Source organism: Balaenoptera acutorostrata, chromosome 12, assembly GCF_949987535.1.
Source record: "Balaenoptera acutorostrata chromosome 12, mBalAcu1.1, whole genome shotgun sequence".
NCBI lineage: Eukaryota > Metazoa > Chordata > Mammalia > Artiodactyla > Balaenopteridae > Balaenoptera > Balaenoptera acutorostrata.
Window position 1 is genome coordinate 9574087 of NC_080075.1, and position 23002 is coordinate 9597088.

Genomic DNA, 23002 nt, shown 5'->3' on the forward strand with positions numbered 1-23002 from the left:
GGCCAGGCCAAGAGGAGGAGGCGTTGCAGGGCACAGGGGCCAACTGCAGCCGAGCAAGGGGGGGCAAGTCCGGAAAAGAAATGCAGGGGCCTGGCTCCACTTCACCCGACCTGTCGGGTTCTGTGCTCCAACACCCCAGCTCTTCATGTGGGGGCACTGAGGCAGCGCGCGCTTGGAGCCGGGTCTTCTCCTGAGCGGGACTGAGCCGGCCCTCGGGACATCAGGTGATAAGGATTCCCAGCTGTGACTGTCTGGGCCCAGGGAGGAAGGGGAGGCAGCCGAGAAGGGGCAGAATGATAGAATCACCTGAAGAGACCTTAAAATGCAAGGGTTGGGGCGGGATCAGCGTGTGTTAAACTCTCTCCAGCTGATGCTAACACGCCGTGTACATGGGCAGCACCCGTCTCACGCCGTCCGTGAGGCTCGGGGAGCTGAGTGGCCAGCAGGCACGCAGCCCCTAAGTCCCCACGCTCACCTGCTGCAGCCCCTCATGCTGGTAAAGATGTCCCCAGGGCACAAGGGCGGGAAACCCAGCACCCCCCCCCCAGGCCCACACGAGAAAAGCTGTATCAAATATTGGAATGCCCGTGCGTTGCACCATCAGGCACTTCTCATGGACCCCTTCCGATGACCCAGCCCCTTTCCTGGTCCCCCCGCCCTCACTCCAGAAAGATGAGGGATCTCAGACGAGAGAGAAGCTGCGTTTATTCCAATGATTGGGGTCTTGCCACCTGAGGACTCCGGAAGTCCGCCCTGCTGGGCCCAGAGGAAGGAGGGTCCTTGCTGTAAGCAACGCCCCCTCAGCTCAGGGCCTCCCAGTAGATTCCAGCCCAGGACCACCTTGCCTGGGTCTCGGCCTCCTACCCCAGCCAGAGGGGCCAGGTGACCGGGCAGGGAATACTAGACCAGTGTGGGCCAGAGGCCTGAGCTGTCCGCCTTATCACAGCCCAGCTGGTGGGGAGGAAAGAAACTGAGCTGGGTTCAGCCAGACTGGAGGTCCTGGGAGGGAGCTGAGGACACAGGAGGAAAAGCTGGGGCGTAGAGGCTGGCAGGCTGGAGCTCAGACACACGCAGCCTCGGCCCCCTTTCCGCACACGGCAGGGTCCTCGGCCTTGCTTGCCAAGCTGTAGTAGTAGGTGCGCATGCGCTGCTCCACGGTCAGGAAGTCTGGGCGGTCCTCCCACCTGTGAGGGGTTGGGGAGATCCAGACTGCTGACCACACCCCCAGAACCCAACTTCAGCTGCTGGGTGGACATGCGTGGGGCTCAGAAAGCAGTGGGGCTGGGGTGGGGGGCGGGTATCGGGTAATGGAGGGGTCTCCTGGGTGTGAGAGGACTGCAGTTCCGGGGTTGCCGTATCGCCTAGTTGAGCTGACATCCAGGATGGAGGGGAACCATATACTGAGTGTTGACTGGCGAAGACTTAGGGAAGGGAGCTCCCTGCGTGTAGAGGTGACAACTGTTGACCACGGGGAGCTGGGATGTTGAATGCTGATGTACTGAGCATGTGTATTTGGCCAGGGTATTTGGGTGCTGGGCGCGGGCTCACACGGATGCAAGTATGCTGCCCGCGAAGGAGAGGAACATTGGCGTACGGAGGATGGGTTCAGCTAGTGGAGAGTCAGGGTATTACTGGTATGTGTGTGGAATATCCATGTATTGCGTTGGGGTGTTAGGTGCTAGCCTCTTTGGGTGTTGGGGTGTTGGTGTATTGTTTCTTGATAGAGGTTGAGTTAATACATGGTGGAGAAGGGATGGGCTGATCATTTCTTATTCATTTACCATAAGTAGGGTGTGTATTTATTGGAGTGCTTGGGTGTTTGGGTGTCAGTGTGAAAGGTGTTGGCCAGTGGAATAATGGATGCTAGGGCAGGAAAGGTATCAAATATTGGAATGCCCGTGCATTGCAGGATTAGTGTAGGGTAATAGCTTGTTTGGGTGCATGTTGCCTGTTGTGTGATGGGAAGGAGAGGTATTGATGGTGTTAGGAGTTGGCGTGTTCAAGCACCAGGCTTCAAGCAGACAGAGGTGGGAGGGGTACTGGGTACTTTGGTGTTGGCCTGAATGGGTAATTAGGTGTTGAATGTTGGCTGATGGGAAACAGGAATTATATAATGGAGTATTATCCCATGCCCTGAGTATTGGTATCATAGTTTGGGTAATAGTACTGACTTGTCTGAGTGTTGCAGGATCATTTGAGTATTGGCTGGTGGGAGACTGAGGTTTTAGATGCTGGAGCAGTGGGTGTCCACAGGTAGGGTGCTGGGGTGCTGGACCACTGGAGCATTGTAGGGTCAGTCTGTTGGAGAGTTGAGCATAGATGCAGGGGGAATAAAGGTACCGAGGGTTGGAAAGGCCATGAATTGGGTGAGTCTTTGGGTGGGATGAGTTAGTTGGACTACTGGGCACCACGACTTCCTGCCCCAGGCCTGGGTGTCAGTTCAGCCAGGTACCCTCCTGCCCGCTGGCACTCACTTGTAGGTCCAGCAGTCGCTCATGAGTTTGTACATTTCAGGTGGACACTCTGGTGGGCACTCCATCCGCTTGCCCTGCTTGATGAAGGCCATGACCTCGGGGCCCTTCATCTTCTGCTCAAGCCAGAGCCAAGTACACATGTGAGTAACCAGGGCCCCTTCCCCCCTGGCCCCTCTTCCCACCCAGCTGTCCACCCGCCTCTGCCCACACTTGCCTTGTAGGGCTTCTGGCCATAGGAGAAGGCTTCCCACATGGTGACCCCGTAGCCCCAGACGTCACTGCGGCTGGAGAACTTGCGGAAGTTGATGCACTCAGGCGCGTACCACTTGAGCGGCCACTTCCCCGCCGAGCGAGCCTGGAGGGTGGGAGATGCTGCCGGGACAGGGCTCGGGGACCCTCCACACCACCGCCTCCTCCACCTGGGCACCCCAGGGCCAGGGGCTCACAGTGTAGTAGCTGTCGTCAGCACCCAGTGCCTTGGAGAGACCAAAGTCGCTGATCTTGGCGTAGTGCCGGTTGACCAGAAGGACATTGCGGGCCGCCAGGTCACGGTGCACAAAGTTCTTCTCCTCCAGGTACTTCATCCCCATGGACACCTGGTGCATCAGTTCCGCCACGTTGCTGACGGGGATCTCCTCCCTGGGGTGCAGGGGAAGGCAGGGGCAGCTGGGAGGGGACAGCCCAAGTCCCCAAGGGGGCAAAGCCCACTTCTCTGACCCAGCTGAGCCTCTGTTCAACAGATGCTTATTGGGCACCTGCTGTGTGCCAGGCATGGGGCGGGGGGACATGGCGTGAGCAAAACAGGCACAAACCTCTGCCCTCATCCAGGTTTGAGGCCTTAAATTTCATCCATATACTGGGATTCCCAGACTTAACACATTTACCTGCATCCTCTGTGTGCCCTCAGGGAGTCTCACGGGCATCTCAAAGATAATAAAGACAAAGCCAAGTTCCTGATTGTACAAACACACGCACGCGTGCGCGCGCACACACACACACACACACACACACACACACTCCTCTTTCTCCATCTTTTCATTTACTCAGAAGCACTGGCCTTGCCCTCAGCTCCTCTTTCTCACACCCAATATCCAATCCGTCAGCAAACCCTGGCAGCCCTGACTTCAAAATCCCTCCAGAATCCCCCTACTTCTCTACACGTCTGCTTCTGCCACCCTGACCCAGCCGTCATCATTGCCAGCCTGGACCAGAACAGCCATCTCTGCCCTCACCCGGCACGGTCTGTCCTTCCCACACTGGAGTCAGGTCCTGTCCCTCCTCGGCTCACAGCGTCCAGGGCTCCCACCTCACTCAGGGTAAATGTCCAAGTCCTCCCCACGGCCCACAAGGCCCTGCACCATCTGCCCCATCACCTCCCTGCCCACGTCAGCTCCCCCCTCCCCTGCACTCACTCTGCTTCAGCCTCGGGGCCCTACTCACAGTTCCTCTACCACACCAGGCACCTCAGGACCTTTGCACCGGCTGTGCCTTGTCTGGACCACTCTTCCCCCAGAGCTGCACGTGGCTGCCTCACCTTCTCACTTCTCACCTCCTACCCTGACATTCCCAACCCCCTTTCCATAGTACTTACCTTCCAACATACTCTATACTTTACGGTATTATAATGATTATTTAAAGCCTCTCTTTCCCAACCAAAATACAGGGCAGAGAACTTTGTCTCTTTGTTCGCTGATAATCCCAAGTGCTGGTAATGGTCCCTGTCACAGAGAAATTGCCCAATAAACACCCGTGGGATAACTGAGTACATGAGCTGGGACCGGTGAAGGCACGCACTCCAGCAAGAGCTCGGGTTCAAGGTCATGTGCCTCTGCGAGTGTAAAATATCGTGTCGTGAGGGTAAGAGTTTGAGGCACGAGGGAACACAAATGAAACTGCAATTTCTTTGGATTAGAGATGGGCCAATTTTTTCTCTATAGGGCCTGAGAGTAACTATTTCAGCCTTTGCAGGACACATATGGTCTCTGCCACATAGTCCTCTTTGTTTTTTTCATAGACCTTTAAAAATGCGAAACCAGGCTGTACAAAACAAGCCTGGCTGCAGTTTTCCAACCCTGCTTTAGGTCAAAGACCATCAACCATCGGCAACTTCCCGTGCGTCATGAGTTGGCGGAGAGAACAGAGGTGGCAGTTGTGACAGAGCTAATACTTAAAAGGCTCCTATAAGCAACGCCAGGCACCGTTCTGAGCACTTTCTATTGATAGACAGCAACTTATTTGACCCTCACAAGAGCCCCTGGACGTAAATACTGTGCATCGCCGTGGTACAAATGAGAAAACTTGAGGCACAGGTGAATTAAGAAACCCAGCTGGGGTCACACCAGTTAGTGGCAGAGCCGAAAGTCAAACCTGGGGTCAGATCTGTCATGGGCGTGAGTGTGGGCAGCAGCTGTAAGTGTGTCTATAAACGCGGGGAAATGAGTGTGGAACACACCCGTGGGTGGACAGGATCATTCCCCCCTGCCCCCAGCCCCAAACACCTGGCCGGCCCAGAGGCTCACTTCTTCCCAAGCAGGAACTTGTGCAGCGGCCCGCCGCCCGCCATCTCCATCACCAGCATGAGGTCCTCGGCCTGGCAGACGCCGATGAGCCGCACGATGTAGGGGTTGTCCAGCTGGTGCATGATCTGCGCCTCCCGCATCATCTCGTCCTTGTCCGCCTTCTCCGTGTTCTGTTTCAACACCTTGATGGCCACGTCGATCTGCTTCCTGCCATGACGCACGGAGGGACACGCGTGAGCTGGCACGGGCCTGACCCGGCCCCCTCATCCCCACCCGACCTGCCTCTCCTCTCCCTGGACTTGCGTAGTAGATGCTGTGGTTTGCCGCCCAATCCTCCCTGCAGCTCACAGCTCACAGCCAAGCCCCGCCCAGGAACTGGCCCTCGCTGAAAAGAACCGGCTCAAAGTGTCACCCTCCCCAGGGGCAGCCTGTACCAAGTGACCAGCCTGTATCCAATGACCAGCCGATGGAGCGGACAAGGGGGACTCTGCTGCATCTGCAGCTCAGCCCAACTTCTCTCCGCCCCAGACCTGCTCCTCTCACTCCCTCTCGGGTGCTGCCCTGGGCTCCCCCAGGTAACCCTGCCTAGCAGGCAATTTCCTGTCCCGGAGTCTGTTTCTCAGGCAACCTGAAGTCACATCCTGGTTCCAACCCCCAAGGCCTTGGGAGGCAACGCCCCCTCTGCCCCTCCCACAGTGGTTCCCCAACCAAGGCTGGGCAGCCTACTTGCGCATGCGGTAGACGCCCTGGCGAACGGAGCCGAAGTTGCCGCAGCCAAGTTCTATGTCAGCCATGAGGAGGTTCTCGCGCTTCAGGAAGAGCTTCTTGTTTTTGAGCTCCTCGGGGTCGCTGTAGGGGCTCTCGTACACGCTGGTGTCCATGGGCATCGATCGCGGCTTCTCTGAGGACGCTAGGCATGCTGGGCACACACACAGGCGTGTGCTCCCAAGTCAGGAGCGGGGAGAGAGAGGGGGGCTGAGCAGGGCAGGGCAGCCTCGGTGCCCACCAGGCACATGCGCCGCAGGCACAGGGTGCACCATCCAGAGCATGCATGGGTACACGGGCACACGTGTGTGTTCATGTGTGTGTGTGCGTTTGTGTGCACTCCTGGTCCCATCTGTGGGTGAGCTGGGAAGCCACGTCCAAGAGGACTCTAATGCACACATGTAACCATGTGTGCACTGGCTAGAGTGTGCACACATGTGTGCCCCTGCGTGTTCAAGCATAACACCCACGTACACTCTCACCCATGTCTCGGTGTGTGATGGGGGTCCAAAGGCGTGTCTGCACAAGTAACCAATGTAGTGCCAGCTGGAGCATGCACACCTATGGGTGTGCGTGCACTGACACGTATGCACCCATGTCACGCCTGCCCATGTCTACGTATGCACCATGCAGCCATGTGTACAAGGGCTCCAGATGAGCCTCTCTGTGCACAGGCAACCGTGTATGTTCTCTGCACACACGTGCACAGGCTTACATCCACACATGAAACACACGAGCATCTGCGGCAGGGCGTTTTAGGGACCTGGGCTCTGGAGCCTGCCTCCTTGGGTTCAAACCCCAGCTCCACCACTGCCTAGCTGCGGGACGTGACAGTTCCTGGCCCTCCTTTCTCTTCTGTAAAATGAGAATGATTGCCATGACCGCCTCATGTGGCTTGTCGGGAGGATTCAGCAAAGCTCATACACTCAGTGAGCTTGGAGCACGACTGGCAGGTAGTAGGTGCTTAACGGATGTGTGTCTGTACCCGGGGTGGCCCAGGCACGGCCAGGTCTACTCCCCGGCACGTCAGCATGCCCCCGGGCACGTGCTCACAGGCGGGCATGATGCATGTGCCCACGTGGACACCTGCAGGCACAGCGCATGCACAGGGCAACCAGGCCCACCGCCGCAGGTCAGGCCTGGCACACGTCCCTCCCCTGACACACCCCAGGGCCCAGCCAGGACCCTGCTCTTGGTCTGACACGAACCCCTACACACCTCCATCTCTGCCGACTCACCTGGTTCGGGGGTGTATCCATCTGAGTTGAGCGTGTCGATCCGTCTCTGAGGCTAAAGGTCATGGGGTCAGCAAGGGTCAGCAAGGGTCAGCAGGGCCAGAGCTGGGGGCACCCAGCCCCTCTCATGAGACCCACATCCTCTGCGGACTCCCAGAGATGGTGCTGGGGGTACCCTCTTCTGTTTCATGGCAGCCCCACTCTCCCCCCATCTCCCGCCCAGAGCCCCACCCTGGGAACAGGACCCATTGCCCACCCAGCTCCATCCCCAAGGCCCCAAGTCTACGGTGCTGCTGACTCACCTGGGTGAATGTGGACGGGTGGGCGGGGAGTGTGGGAGCAGCGGCCTCTGGGGGAGCAGAAGGGACAGTGAGGGGGTGGGGGCCGGGGTCTCCCGCTCACCCCTGCCCCCCGCTGCCCCGCTCACCTGAGCTGGCGCTGTTGGGACAGGCCTCCTTTAGGCAGTAGATGAGCCCGTCGGCCTTCAGCTTCAGGTACTCCACCAGCTGCAGGGAGGAGCGTCAGGGCCGGGGCTCCCCTCCCCCCCCAGGAGCCTGAGCACCCCGCCGCAGCCTCTGCCCACAACAGGGTGTGTGGGCGGCCTACCTGCCAGAGCGTGTCAAACTTGGTCCCCTCGGGAATGCAGTATTTGCCCGCCTTGTCCTGGCTGATGAGGTAGTGGTACACAGTCTTCCCATAGATCAGAGACAGCGCATAGGTGCCCTGCTCCTTCCGGGGTCTCAGCCTGGCGGGGGAAGGAGGGGGTGTCACCCCTACAACCACCTGGGCCCCCTCCCCCGTGGTGCCCTCCTACTAGGCCCCAGTTCCCACACACACACCCTATGGGCTCGCACCCCAGAGCCTCATGGAGAAGTGGCAGGGGCTGCGGGAGCTGAGGTCAGGCCCCACTCAACCTCCAGACCTACTGGTAATATGCCGTGCGTGGGGCTGGTGGAGGGGGCGCTGGGGTGAGCAGAGAGGAGAATGGCCATGTTCACAGTCGTCCAAGGGCAGGCATGTGGCCATCCACAGGGGAATACTGGGCCACCCACGGTGGACATTCAGCCCTGCATGGCCTGATACTCAACCACCCACAGCTGCACACTTGGCCATTCGGGGGGAACACTTGGCCATACACTGGGGGATACCTGGTCCTCCATGGCTGAATACCAGGCCACCCATGGCTGGACACTTGGCCACAGGTGTGGGGCGGGGAGACACTTGGCGATTCATGGAGGGATATTTTTTCATCTATGGTGGACACAGAGCCACTCACGGGGGACACACAGACTTAAGACCATTCTCTTGGGGAGACAAAGCTGTTTCTATACATAGAGCAATAAAGGTAAGTGCAAGTCCATGGCTAGATCACAGGGCACCTTTGTACACATCAGAACAAGTCACCTTGCCATCACAAGAGACCCACCAGTTATCATAACAGATGACCTTTAAAAGAATGAAACCCTTGATTGTCCTCTTCTGGAAATTTGCCAAAACAAATAAATCTTCCATGTCTATCAATCAGAATTAAGCCCCTAAAAGATGGTGCCTTCAGGCAGTAAGAACCTGTCCAACCACATACACACATGCACACACAAACACGCACACACACAAACACACACAGGGACCAATTTAGGGCCACCTGCACCCTCCCATCCTATTGTAAAACTAGTCAGCATCTCCCACAAAATAGTTTTGTCTTGAGTTCCTGGCACAAGTTTCTATTCCAGGGTTAAGTGTAGATTTCTAATGGAGGAGGAAGGGGCAGCTGTTTCTGGAGGTGGTCTCAGGCTCTGTGGACACTGTAGACAACAGACCAATAATCTAGGGGATTGAACTAAGCTACACAAGAGCTGGCTGGGAGCGCACAGCAGGAAATAGCCATGGGATGACCCACAGTTGGGCACCATCAGAGTGTAAACTCTCAGGGCTTAGGCCCTGCCCATGGATATTAATTCACTGGACAAATATTTACTAAGTGTTGACCACATGCCAGGCACTATTCTAAGGGCAGGAGTACAGTGGTGAACAAGACAGACATGAGCCCACCTTGCAACCCTTCCTTAGGCCAAAGAGACGGAGAAATGTCCCTTAAATCTCCATGGCAAAACATGAGTGAGGGATGGAGGGGTGGCTGTGAATATCCCATCCTTTCCCAGACAGCAAGTTCCCCAAAGAACAATGCAGTGAAGGCTGACATAGTGACCAGGGCAGCCTACCTGGAAACGTGGAGATAGGAAACAGGGTGGGGAGCAATGGGGGAGCACCAAAGGCAAGGAAGAGAATCCCACAACAAACTAAGAAATGCAAATGTCCCACAGAAAGGAAGGAGCTTCCATAACTAGACTGGTGGGCTGGCCTGGAGGTGATTGTCTCTAACTACTAGTTCTCTTCTTCTGAGAAGTGAAAATACTTTGTAAGGTCAAAACCTTAAGTTTTGAACTGACAACAAAAACTCAGTGCCCAGAGGGCAGACAGCAGAAGCAAGAAGAACTACAATTCTGCAGCCTGTGGAAAGAAAACCACATTCACAGAAAGATAAGGAAAATGAAAAGGCAGAGGACTTTGTACCAGATGAAGGAACAAGATAAAACCCCAAAAAACAACTAAATGAAGTGGAGATAGGCAACCTTCCAGAAAAAAAATTCAGAATAATGATAGTGAAGATGATCCAGAACCTCAGAAAAAGAATGAAGGCAAAGATCGAGAAGATGCAAGAAATGTTTAACAAAGACCTAGAAGAATTAAAGAACAAACAAACAGAGATGAACAATACAATAACTGAAATGAAAAATACACTAGAAGGAATCAATAGCAGAATAACTGAGGCAGAAGAACGGATAAGTGACCTGGAAGACAGAATGGTGGAATTCACTACAAGAAACAGAATAAAGAAAAAAGAATGAAAAGAAATAAAGACAGCCTAAGAGACCTCTGGCACAACATTAAATGCAACAACATTCACATTATAGGGGTCCCAGAAGGAGAAGAGAGAGAGAAAGGACCCAAGAAAATAGTTGAAGAGATTATAGTCGAAAACTTCCCTAACATGGGAAACGAAATAGCCACCCAAGTCCAGGAAGCACAGAGAGTCCCAGGCAGGATAAACCCAAGGAGAAACATGCCGAGACACATAGCAATCAAACTGACAAAAATTAAAGACAAAGAAAAATTATTGAAAGCAACAAGGGAAAAATGACAAATAACATACAAGGGAACTCCCATAAGGTTAACAGCTGATTTCTCAGCAGAAACTCTACAAGCCAGAAGGGAGTGGCACAATATATTTAAAGTGATGAAAGGCAAGAACCTACAACCAAGATTACTCTACCCAGCAAGGATCTCGTTCAGATTTGACGGAGAAATTAAAAGCTTTACAGACAAGCAAAAGCTAAGAGAATTCAGCACCACTAAACCAGCTCCACAACAAATGCTAAAGGAACTTCTCTAAGTGGGAAACACAAGAGAAGAAAAGGACCTACAAAAACAAACCCATAACAATTAAGAAAATGGTAACAGGAACATACATATCAATAATTACCTGAAACCTGAATGGATTAAATGCTCCAACCAAAACACACAGGCTCGCTGAATGGATACAAAAAACAAGACCCATATATATGCTGTCTACAAGTGACCCACTTCAGACCCAGGAACACATACAGACTGAAAGTGAGGGGATGGAAAAAGATATTCCATGCAAATGGAAAGCAAAAGAAACCTGGAGTAGCTATACTCATATCAGATAAAATAGACTTTAAAATAAAGAATGTTACAAGAGACAAGGAAGGGCACTACATAATGATCGAGGGATCAATCCAGGAAGAAGACATAACAATTATAAATACATATGCACCCAACATGGGAGCACCTCAATACATAAGGCAACTGCTAACAGCTATAAAAGAGGAAATCGACAGTAACACAATAATAGTGGGGTACTTTAACACCTCACTTGCACCAATGGACAGATGATCCAAAATGAAAATAAATAAGGAAACACAAGCTAAAATGACACAATAGACCAGATAGATTTAATTGATATTTATAGGACATTCCATCCAAAACCAGCAGATTACACTTTCTTCTCAAGTGCACACGGAACATTCTCCAGGATAGATCACATCTTGGGTCACAAATCAAGCCTCGGTAAATTTAAGAAAATTGAAATCACATCAAGCATCTTTTCTGACCACAACGCTATGAGATTAGAAATCAATTACAGGGGGAAAAAATGTAAAAAACACAGTCACATAGAGGCTAAACAATACGTTACTAAATAACGAAGAGATCACTGAAGAAATCAAAGAGGAAATAAAAAAATACCTAGACACAAATTACAATGAAAACACGATGATCCAAAACCTATGGGATGCAGCAAAAGCAGTTCTAAGAGGGAAGTTTATAGCAATACAAGCCTACCTCAAGAAACTAGAAAAATCTCAAATAAACAATCTAACCTTACACCTAAAGGAACTAGAGAAAGAAGAACAAACAAAACCCAAAGTTAGCAGAAGGAAAGAAATCATAAAGATCAGAGCAGAAATAAGTGAAATAGACACAAAGAAAACAATAGCAAAGATCAATAAAACTAAAAGATGGTTCTTTGAGAAGATAAACAAAATTGATAAACCTTTAGCCAGACTCATCAAGAAAAAGAGGGAGAGGACTCAAATCAATAAAATTAGAAACAAAAAAGGAGAAGTTACAACAGACACCGCAGAAATACAAAGCATCCTAAGAGACTACTACAAGCAACTCTATGCCAATAAAATGGACAACCTGGAAGAAATGGACAAATTCTTAGAAAGGTATAGCCTTCCAAGACTGAAGCAGGAAGAAACAGAAAATATGAACAGATCAATCAAGTAATGAAATTCAAACTGTGATTAAAAATCTTCCAACAAACAAAAATCCAAGACCAGATGGCTTCACAGGTGAATTCTATCAAACATTTAGAGAAGAGATAACCCCTATCCTTCTCAAACTCTTCCAAAAAATTGCAGAGGAAGGAACACTCCCAGACTCATTCTATGAGGCCACCATCACCCTGATACCAAAACCAGACAAAGATACTACAAAAAAAGAAAATTAAAGACCAATATCACTGATGAATACAGATGCAAAAATCCTGAACAAAATACTAGAAAACAGAATGCAACAACACATTAAAAGAATCATATACCATGATCAAGTGGGATTTATCCCAGGGACGTAAGGATTCTTCAATACACACAAATCAATCAAATGTGATACACCATATTAACAAATTGAAGAATAAAAACCATATGATCATCTCAATAGATGCAGAAAAAGCTTTTGACAAAATTCAACACCCATTTATGACAAAAACTCTCCAGAAAGTGGGCACAGAGGGAACCTACCTCAACATAATAAAGGCCATATACGACAAACCCACAGCAAACATCATTCTCAATGGTGAAAAACTGAAAGCATTTCCTCTAAGATCAGGAACAAGGCAAGGATGTCCACTCTCATCGCTATTATTCAACATAGTTTTGGAAGTTCTAGCCACAGTAATCAGAGAAGAAAAAGAAATAAAAGGAATACAAATTGGAAAAGAAGAAGTAAAACTGTCACTGTTTGCAGATGACATGGTACTATACATAGATAATCCTAAAGATGCCACCAGGAAACTACTAGAGCTAAACAATGAATTTGGTAAGGTTGCAGGATGCAAAATTAATGCACAGGAATCTCTTGCATTCCTATACACTAACAATGAAAGATCAGAAAGAGAAATTAAGGAAACAATCCCATTCACCATTGCAACAAAAAGAATAAAATACCTAGTAATAAACCTACCTAAGGCGGTAAAAGACCTGTACTCAGAAAACTATAAGACACTGATGAAAGAAATTAAAGATGACACAAACAGATGGAGAGATATACCATGTTCTTGGATTGGAAGAATCAACATTGTGAAAATGACTATACTACCCAAAGCAATCTACAGATTCAATGCAATCCCTATCAAATTACCAGTGGCATTTTTTACAGAACTAGAACAAAAAATCTTAAAATTTGTATGGAGACACAAAAGACCCCGAATAGCCAAAGCAGCCTTGAGGGGAAAAAATGGAGCTGGAGGAATCAGACTCCCTGACTTCCGACTATACTACAAAGCTACAGTAATCAAGACAATATGGTACTGGCACAAAACCAGAAATACAGATCAATGGAACAGGATAGAAAGCCCAAAGATAAACCCATGCACCTATGGTCAAGTAATCTATGACAAAGGAGGCAAGGATATACAATGGCAAAAAGACAGTCTCTTCAATAAGTGCTGCTGGGAAAACTGGACAGCTACATGTAAAAGAATGAAATTAGAACATTCCCTAACACCATACACAAAAATAAACTCAAAATGGATTAGAGACCTAAATGTAAGACCGGACACTATAAAACTCTTAGAGGAAAACATAGGAAGAACACTCTTTGACATAAATCACAGCAAGATTTTTTTTGATCCACCTCCTCGAGTAATAGAAATAAAAACAAAAATAAACAAATGGGACCTAATGAAACTTAAAAGCTTTTGCAAAGCAAAGGAAACTACAAACAAGACGAAAAGACAACCCTCAGAATGGGAGAAAATATTTGCAAACGAATCAATAGCAAAGGATTAATCTCCAAAATATATAAACAGCTCATGCAGCTCAATATTAAAAAAACAAACAACCCAATCAAAAGATGGTCAGAAGACCTAAATAGACATTTCTCCAAAGAAGACATACAGATGGCAAAGAAGCACATGAAAAGCTGCTCAACATCACTAATTATTAGAGAAATGCAAATCAAAACTCCAATGAGGTAACACCTTACACCAGTTAGAATGGGCATCATCAGAAAAGCTACAAACAACAAATGCTGGAGAGGGTGTGGAGAAAAGGGAACCCTCTTGCACTGTTGGTGGGAATGTAAACTGATACAGCCACTATGGAGAACAGTATGGAGGTTCCTTAAAAAACTAAAAATAGAATTACCATATGACCCAGCAATCCCACTACTGGGCATATACCCAGAGAAAACCATAATTCAAAAAGACACATGCACCCCAATGTTCATTGCAGCACTATTTACAATAGCCAGGTCATGGAAGCAACCTAAATGCCCATTGACAGATGAATGCATAAAGAAGATGCGGTACATATATATACAGTGGAATATTACTCAGCCATAAAAAAGAACGAACTTGGGTCATTTATAGAGACGTGGATGGACCTAGAGACTGTCATACAGAGTGAAGTAAGTCAGAAAGAGAAAAACAAATATCGTATATTAACAGATATATGTGGAACCTAGAAAAATGGTACAGATGAACCGGTTTGCAGGGCAGAAATAGAGACACAGATGTAGAGCACAAACGTATGGACACCAAGGGGGGAAAGTGGTGGTGGTGGTGGGGGGGATGAATTGGGAGATTGGGATTGACATGTATACACTAATATGTATAAAATAGATAACTAATAAGAACCTGCTGTATAAAACATAAATAAAATAAAATTCAAAAATTCAAAAAAACAAAAAATAAAAAAACTCAATGCTCAGCCACTCACCAGCAAACGTGTGTGGAATATTGAAAAAAAACAGCACAATATTAGACCTTTCTTCCTATCAATAAGTGGAATCTAGTTCTGTATCTCCTGAATCAGGGATTGACCATGTGACTTGCTTTGGTCAATAAGACATTAGCAAACAGGACACAAGGAGAGGCTGGAAAAGTGGTTGACACTGGGGCTTGCCTGCCCTTTCTTGCTTCTCCTGGCAGCCCTGCAATGACCATGGAAATGAGTCCACACTAGCCTGTTGGAGAAGCCATATGAAGGAGAACCAAAGCATCCCAGGCTGCCATCTGCCAGACATGTGAGTGAGGCCATCCCAGACCATCAAGGCCCAGTCAATCCTTCAGCTGACTGTGGCCACACAAGTGAGCTCAAAAGAAACCAGCTGAATAACCACCCAGCTGAACTAAGCCCAAATAGCCACCCCATTGAATTAAGGGTGAATAAATGAATGTTATTTTAAGCTACAACAGTTTAGTGTGGTTTGTTACACAGCAAAGGCTAACTGATACACTGTCTTTGGAAAGAGACATGTGAGTTCACAAAAGAGCAGCCACCAATCCCACGTAGGCAAAGACTACTATACTGGTGTGGTCACCATATATATTTCAATGTCACAAATTCTACTTTATTTACCCAAAAAACCACCAGGTGGTGGCAGTTCTTCATCCTTGCAGTTCAAGCCTGAACTTAAACTAGAGGTACAGGCTAAGAAATCAACTTGTATCTCCACTTTTTTTTTTTTTTTTTTTTGGCTATGCCATGAGACTTGCGGGATCTTAATTCCCCAACCAGGGACCAAACCTGTGCCCCCTGCAATGGAAGCATGGAGTCCTAACCACTGGACTGCCAGGGAATTCCCTCCAATTTAAAAATAATATATAGAACCTGATAACAGTGAAAAAAATAAGAGCTACCATTTATTAAGATACTGGTTCTAAATTCTTCACATATTTGTCATTTAATCTTCACAGCATTCTCCACAAGATACCTACCTTGTTCTATTATTATCCACATTTTGCAGAGGAGGAAGCTAAGGCTCAAGAACACTACACCTTTTGCCTAAACTGCACAGTTGATTAGGGGTAGAGCCAGGATGCAAATCCATTTCTGACTCTCCAATTAATTGCTACATGGGACTGACACCCAGCCCAGCCACAGCAAGTTGCTTCTTCTCCGTGTGCCCCAGTTTCCTCACATGTAAAATGAAAAAACAGAACTAACCCAGACTTCAGGGCTCCAAAGATGAGGTTCAGGATCAACCATGATCTCATATAACTGTAGGCATAATCTTTGGGGTAAATATGTTTTGGGGATTGTGAGAAGGGTTCAGCTTCACTAAAATTCCCAAAGGGGTCAGTGATCCATTAAGAAACAATTAACAATATGTTCTTGAAGGCCCTCTCCAGGGTTCAAGTGTCTTTCCAAGTTGAATCAACCAGTCCCACAGATGCTGCAATTATGCAGAAAGGAAGCGACCTTTGACAGCAAACATCATTAGGTATAATTCCATCCATTCATCAGCAGCTCTGAACAGTGGTCACTGGTAAGCATTCCAGGCCACAGTGGTGTGTCTTTCTATCACACCCACACCCTTACCACAGAACTAGACCAGTCCTGGGCTTGTCCCAGGCATCATGATGCATCAGGGATGTTCCTTCACCCCTGCCCCATGAGAGGTTCTGCGCCTACAGCTTTGACCTTCAGCCCCTAACTACCCACATACTGAGAAAGCAGTTATTGACAACAGGAACCACAAGAAAAATCTACTGTGCTTCTGTCAGAAGCATGCCCTGCCTAATTTTCCAGGAGTCTGGTTCATGGTGGTGGCTTCTGGTCTCTTGAAATTTCCCTGCATGAGCCACTGTCCCTCATAATGTCACTGCTCCAACTGCTTCTGAACCCCAGCATCAGCCCCAGTCTCTATACTGTACCCAGATCCTAGCTCCCTCAGCCTCAGCCTCCTGTGGCCAATGCTGGTCCTACCCACCTCTGAGACTTCAAGCCACCTCGATATCCAAAGCACCTATAGCCGCTGGCCCTGGTTCTCCAGAGATTCCTCTTATCCCAACAGACTGGTTAACTCCAAGCCTTTTATAAACTCTGCTGTGTTAACGGAGAAAGTTTGCAAACTTTTCCTTTGGGCAGTGGAATTCTTTGTCAAGCAACATCTTCCATAGACACTTAAGATATGAAACACGTCAAAGCTGAGCTGGGGGACTTCCCTGGTGGCGCAGTGATTAAGAATCCTCCTGCCAATGCAGGAGACATGGGTTCGAGCCCTGGTCCAGAAAGATCCCACATGCCGCAGAGCAACTAAGCCCGTGCTCCACAACTACTGAGCCTGTGCTATAGAGCCCGCAAGCCACAACTACTGGAGCCCGCGTGCCACAACTACCAAAGCCCACGCACCTAGAGCCCGTGCTCCACAACCAGAGAAGCCACCACAATGAGAAGCCCGTGCACCACAAGGAAGAGTAGCCCCTGCTGGCCACAACTAGAGAAAGCCCGCAGGCAGCAATGAAGACCCAACACAGCCAAAAATCAATTAATTAATTAATTAATTAATTAATTAAAAAAAAAAAAGCTGAGCTGGGATGGGGCTCAGAATCCCCCCCTGCTCCACCCTCTACTCACTTCTTCCACCCCCTCCCCCCAGAATCTTTTGATACTGTCGGGGGCCTTAGGGAATCTGGGAGAAAGTTTTAAACCATTGGAATGGTGGAATCATTATCTCTATGAGTACGTGTGTTTGTGTGAGGTAGGAAGGAGAGATGGGGGAAGGGAGGGGTGGGGAGGAAAGAAAAAGAAAGAAAAACCAAGACAAAAGAGAGGCAAAGACTGTGAGGTGATGAAAGGCTGAACTGGGGACATGAGATGAAACCAGAGAACGGAACCTAGATTGTAAAAAGAAAGAAAAATGAAATTACATGTTACAAAGGAGAAAGCAGCTACAAGGAGAAAGAATTGGCTGCACCAACAGGAAAGTTGGAGAACCCCCCCTTCGTTGTGTCCGGCTTAGAGAGAGCCCCTGGACACTCAGGTACCTGGGGTAACGTGTGCAAGAGCAAGTGAGATGTGAACGTGGGGAGATGTGTTACCAATGGTAGAGAAGGTTTTAGAGAGCATCACGCTTGAGGGGGGGAGCATGCAGCATTCTGATGAAGCAGGTAACAAACATCTGGACAAGTACCAGCCATCACTAGGTACTAGAAGGTGGAGCCCTCTAGGAGGACCAGATGCAGGCTCTGCCTTCAAGTTCATAGTCCAAAAGGAAAGATGCCCCAAATGCCCATGTTTGAGATGCCCATCACCCTCATTATGGCCTCCTTGTTCTAATCCTCTGATAGACTGTTTGCAAAACTGGCTGCCTCAATTCCTCTCCCTTGGGTAGTCCCTTCCCCACAGTGACTCTGGTCTGGGCCAAGTGGCTTGCTTTGGCCAAGAGGACATCAGTAACATTACACAAGCAGAGGCTTGAAAAGTGCTTGTGTATTGTAACTTGCCTTCTCTGACTGTTCTTGGGAACCCTGCAACCACCACCATGTGAACAAGTCCAGGCTAGCCTGCTCGATGATGACAGCACTGCAGCCTACTCATCCCTATCGCCCAGGTGACACTGAGCCAATAGCCAGAGCCACGGTCATCCCAACGTATTCAGTCCTGGCCCAGCTGACCTAAACCAGAAGGACTACTCAGCTGACTCACAGAATCATGAGAAGTAATAAACTATTGTTTTGAGTCAGTAAGTCTTGGGACAGCTTGTTACACAGCAAAAGCTAACTGATACAAATGCAAAGTTGAGTTTCCCTCTTAGAGAAAACAGACCTATCTTAAGTTGTTCACAAGCCATCCTTGCAGCTGAGTATTATCTGTAACATGCAATTACAGGCTAAATTTACAGCCTAAATCTGTTAGGCAGGGTGAAAAAAAAATTACTTTATCAGCTGACAGTAGAGTCTTGTAGAGGGACCTGCATCTTGTGGGAGACCTGCAGGTAATCTGGTACACATGCTCAAACCTCACATGGGTGGGGGAAATCAAGGGAAAGGGGTCAGTTCCTCCAAGTGGGATGGCCCCAGGAGAGGGAACAGCCCGGCGGGGAGGTGGGTGAGAGCAAGGATTCAGCCAGGCAGGATCTCAGGCCAAGAAGCAACCATGAGAAGGGAGACCCTTGAGAATTAACATCTCAAGGGGAGGATGCTAGACTTCCTGAGGTCACAGGAAAGAGACAGGCACCAAGTTTCTCCATATCTCAAGGCCTGAGTGGCCTCAGCTGACATCTGGATAACATCTGCTATACAATGAACCCATGTCCAGACCAGAAAGCAGCAGCCCCAGCAGGGGGCTTTAGACAGACTCTTTCATAATAACAAACTCACGAACAGCCACATGGTTCAGCTGTGGCTCATGCTCAGGCAGAGATACGCACATTCACCCACTTAAGATAACACTTAGTGCATGTTTAGTATATGCCAGATACTATACTATTGCTTTACACATATTAATTCCTGCGATCCCATAAGAGACCCTTGGGTAGGTACTACCATCATCCACAGTGCAGTTAGAGGGAGTTGCTTCAACGCTCTCCCAGGGCTCCTACCTCACTCAGGGTCAAAGCCAAAGTCACCTCCCTGCCTTCTCCCCCTCCCACTCCAGTCCTCACTTACTAAGCTCCAAGCACACTGGCCTCCTTGCTGCTTCTGGAACATGCCAAGAACCTCCTCCTGGTCTGTGTTCTTGCCAGGAACACCTTCTCCCAGAGAGCTCACAGCCCACTTCTCACCGCCTTCGGTTCTTTACGCAGAAGCCACCCGATCGGAGAGGGCTTTTCTGGCCACCTAAGCTCAACTTGGAGACCCCCTCCCCAGCTCCACATACAGCACTTGCCACCGTCTGACATACTCTATGTTTTAGCGATTCATCCTTCTTTGTCTACCTGCTCCACAAGGACGGGGATTTGTGTCTGTCCTGTGCACTGCCACGTCCTCAATGCCCGGAACAGTGCATGTGGTAGCTGTTCAACAAATATTTGGTGAATGCAGGAGAGGAAATCCAAGTAGACAGCTCCGATACCTGCCCAGCGTTCCCAGCTGGTAAGTAGCAGACGCTGGATTCCAACCCAAGCCGCCCAACTCTGAAGTCCTCACCACTGCTGCCCCTTTCGCATATCACGTCCCTGCTCACACTCAGAAAAGCACTACCCACTCGCACTTGCGAGCGCAGGCACACCCCTCACCGCCCACCTGCACACTGAGGTCTGCCCCAGCCTCACCGCCCCAAAGCCCCAGGCTCCAAGCCCCACATACAGGAACTTGCCGTCCGTCTGTGAGCCTGAATAGAGTTTGCGCTCCGCCTCCTCGCGCGTCAGGCTGCTGTGGTACCAGGGCATCCGCTCGTGAGCCGTCGTGGCAATGAGCTTCTCCACCTGAGGGGCCTGGCTGATGATGGCCTGCTCCAGGGCCTCGCCCTAGGGAAGAAAGGGAGGGTGGAGAAGACTTGTGTCTCCAAGTAGGCGGCCACAGGACACCTCTTCCATCTCCTGGACCCTCCCAATTGCCTCTTCCACATGAGACACCCCACCCACCCAGGCGCACCTAGGGGGTGAGTCATTTAGGCTGTTGAGGACAGCCACGCCCCCTCATCTCCATGGTCCCGCCCCAAGCCATCCAGGCCCCGCCCATCCAGGGCCACGGCCCAGGCCCCGCCTTCTAGCCGGCCCCAAGCTCATCTCCAGCTTGAAGATCTGACACTGGTAATCGCGCCCCGTGGTGCACTGCATGCTGTCGAAGACCACAACCCACCGCCCCTGCCAGCCAACCTACCCCAGAGCACCGCCCCCACCATCCTCTCAGGCCCCTCTCCCAGCCCAAGCCTCGCCTCCTCTGGACTCAGCGTGACCTCCACCTACCCTGACCTCCACTTTGCCATCTGCCTCGGACAAAGCACTATAGCATCGCTCAGGCCCCTGTTTCCGAGGCCTCCTCCTAGGCCCGCCCCCAGTCAGGCCCCAACCCTCCAGCATCTAAAACGGGCGCAGCACAGCATAATACAGGCTGGCGAAGACCGCGAAGACCACCACTCTCCCCCAGTTCCATTGCTCCCTCGGCCCCAAGGGCCCGCCCTTCCAGGCCCCGCCTTCCCAAGGCCCGCCCCTCCGGCCCAGTCCCCAAGGCCCTCCCTCCAGACCCGCCCCCTCCCAAAACCTGGTCCGCTCCGGCCACGCCCTCCCAGGGCCCGCCCCTTCGGCCCCTCGCTCTCACCTCTAGTTTCCAAGTCTGGCGCACGTAGTCGCGCACCATGGCATCGCGTAGGCTGTCGAAGACCCCGGGCTGTGGCTCGAACCCCGACGGCCGGTTGCACGGCTTGCGCAGGTTGCAAGGCAGCCCGTCTGGGTCGCGCGAATAGAACTCGCAGAGCTCAGCGGGGCCGCAGTGCGCTTTTCCGCCCGCAATAGCGTAGGTGCCGTTGAGCTGGCGCTCGATGGGGAAGTGGTGGAAGCGCACGTCGTGCACGAGCGAGAGCACATAGCCGCCCAGAGAGCGCAGGCACTGGCGCAGCAGGAAGAGCCCGTCGGCCATGCCCGCCAGCTTCAGGTGCTCCTCGGCCTCGGCGCGCGAGATGCTGCCGTAGAAGAAGGGCAGGTGCGCCGCGGGGTCCGGCATCGCCGCCGCTGCCCTGAGCAGGGTGCGGGCCCCTGCGCCTCTTCAGACTCTGTGGGTTCAGAGCGGGATTGGGGGCACGTCAGGGCCTCGGTTTCCCTTCCTGAACCCGTCCATCGTACCCAGAGATAGTAGGAGAGAGCCCGCATTAAAGGGCATCCGTGCGGCACAGCTGAGTGTGCCGATCGTGCAGAGCCTGATTTGTGCCGGAGTGAACTTGGAAAGGAGGCCAAGCCTGCGGGACTCAGACTGGGGAGTCTCAAACCAGCCTTTGACTTTTCAAACCTAGTACGGAGCGCCCCACTCACCACCACACAACAGCACCTGGAACCATTCATCCACCTCCCAAACACGTGTTGAATTCTTACTGTGTTTCAGGCTGGAGATATGGGTGAATAAGAGACATGGTCCCTGCCCCTCCTGAAGATAACAGTGTGAGGGAGAGGGGATGCAATAAACAAGGAGAGACAAAAACAATTACAGATTGAAGTCAGTGTTCTAAAAGAAATAAATAGAGTGAGATCAAGAGGGAAGAAGCCACTGTAGCTGGGATGGTCACATTCTTTGGGGAGGTAGCATTTGAGCTGAGATCCGAAGGATAAGGAGGAGCCCACTTCTCCAAAAGCATGGAGGAGAGCACATCTGGCAGAAGGAACAGCAAGTGCCAGGGCCCGGAAGCTGGAACAACTTTGCTCATCAAAGGACCTTGACTCCATTAGCCTTCCCGACTCTTTCCTCTGACCCTTTCCCAGCAACCTTAGATATTCCCCTTAGCCCTGCCCCCTCTGCCTTCATGAACGAGTGTCTAGAAAGCATAAACTAATCTGAATATCCATTAATAGGGGATTGGTTAGATGCATTAGGATTTAACTCCAATGTGAACTGCGATACAGTCATTAAACAAAATGAGGTGTGTGATTGGAAAGTATGACCCTATATGGGGAGGAGGAATTAGGGACATTTAGATAAATAGATATCTGGTGAGGCAGATATCTAACCTGAAATTATCCACCTTCAACTTTCTAGGGTGATGGTAATATCCAATATCTGGAGAAGCGTTGTGTTACACAGGTGTCTGAATTGCTCAAAATTCAGAGAATGTAAAATTAAATTAATGTGAAAATGAAAAAATAAATTCAGAGAAAGTACCAACTTGAATTGTTCATTTTATTGTATTTGGGCCCCTCAGTAAAAAAAGAACCATAAAATGTGGAACCCTGGTCAATGATCTGCGTGCAGAAATATCTAGGTGTGATGGGTAGTGATGACTGTAATTTACTTTGAAAGGCATCCAAAAAATAATGTTGATGGATGGATGGATAAGCAGATTGATATAGTTGAGTCTTGCTATTCACAGTATTTCTATAAAGTATTGAATTAGGAAGTACTGAGCCATTGTTTCTAGAATAAATCCAGTGTTAGGTTCCTTGAAGCCTCTGGTCACAATATTTTCATCAACCGATCAGTACATAACCTTGTTTTATGTACTTCTGTTTAAAGACAACTTACATAATTATATTGTTGATTCATTAACATTGAGCTCTTGGCCAGCAGCCTTATAACTATAAGCTTACCCAACACATACTTTTTCTGTGAGGCACAGCCCAGCCTTCTTGCACTTAGGAACACTAGACAGCACCTCAGCACTGTCCTTGGGGGCCATTTAAACAGTGAAATCACCGACGAAAAGCACAAAAATGTGGCACTAAATAGACTGTGAGAAAGAGACTTATTTACAGTATGAGCTGAACCGAGAAG

At 49.9% G+C, this 23002-nt stretch overlaps 1 protein-coding gene across 1 annotated transcript in view; it reads right to left on the reverse strand.

The window, feature by feature from the left end:
- Positions 1-705: 705 nt before the first annotated feature.
- The window catches only part of LOC103014268 (tyrosine-protein kinase ZAP-70), a 30062-nt gene continuing 7765 nt past the window's right edge, over positions 706-23002 (reverse strand). Inside the window, exons 3-14 of the mRNA XM_007197327.3 lie at positions 20846-21296; positions 19892-20052; positions 7600-7738; positions 7421-7499; positions 7296-7342; positions 6997-7048; positions 5720-5912; positions 4994-5200; positions 2921-3113; positions 2689-2829; positions 2475-2587; positions 706-1184 (exon numbers count right to left, since the gene is read on the reverse strand). Of these exons, the coding sequence (XP_007197389.2) occupies positions 1061-1184; positions 2475-2587; positions 2689-2829; positions 2921-3113; positions 4994-5200; positions 5720-5912; positions 6997-7048; positions 7296-7342; positions 7421-7499; positions 7600-7738; positions 19892-20052; positions 20846-21247 (1851 nt within the window). The 5' untranslated portion in view covers positions 21248-21296 and the 3' untranslated portion in view covers positions 706-1060. The remainder of the gene's footprint in view (positions 1185-2474; positions 2588-2688; positions 2830-2920; positions 3114-4993; positions 5201-5719; positions 5913-6996; positions 7049-7295; positions 7343-7420; positions 7500-7599; positions 7739-19891; positions 20053-20845; positions 21297-23002) is intronic.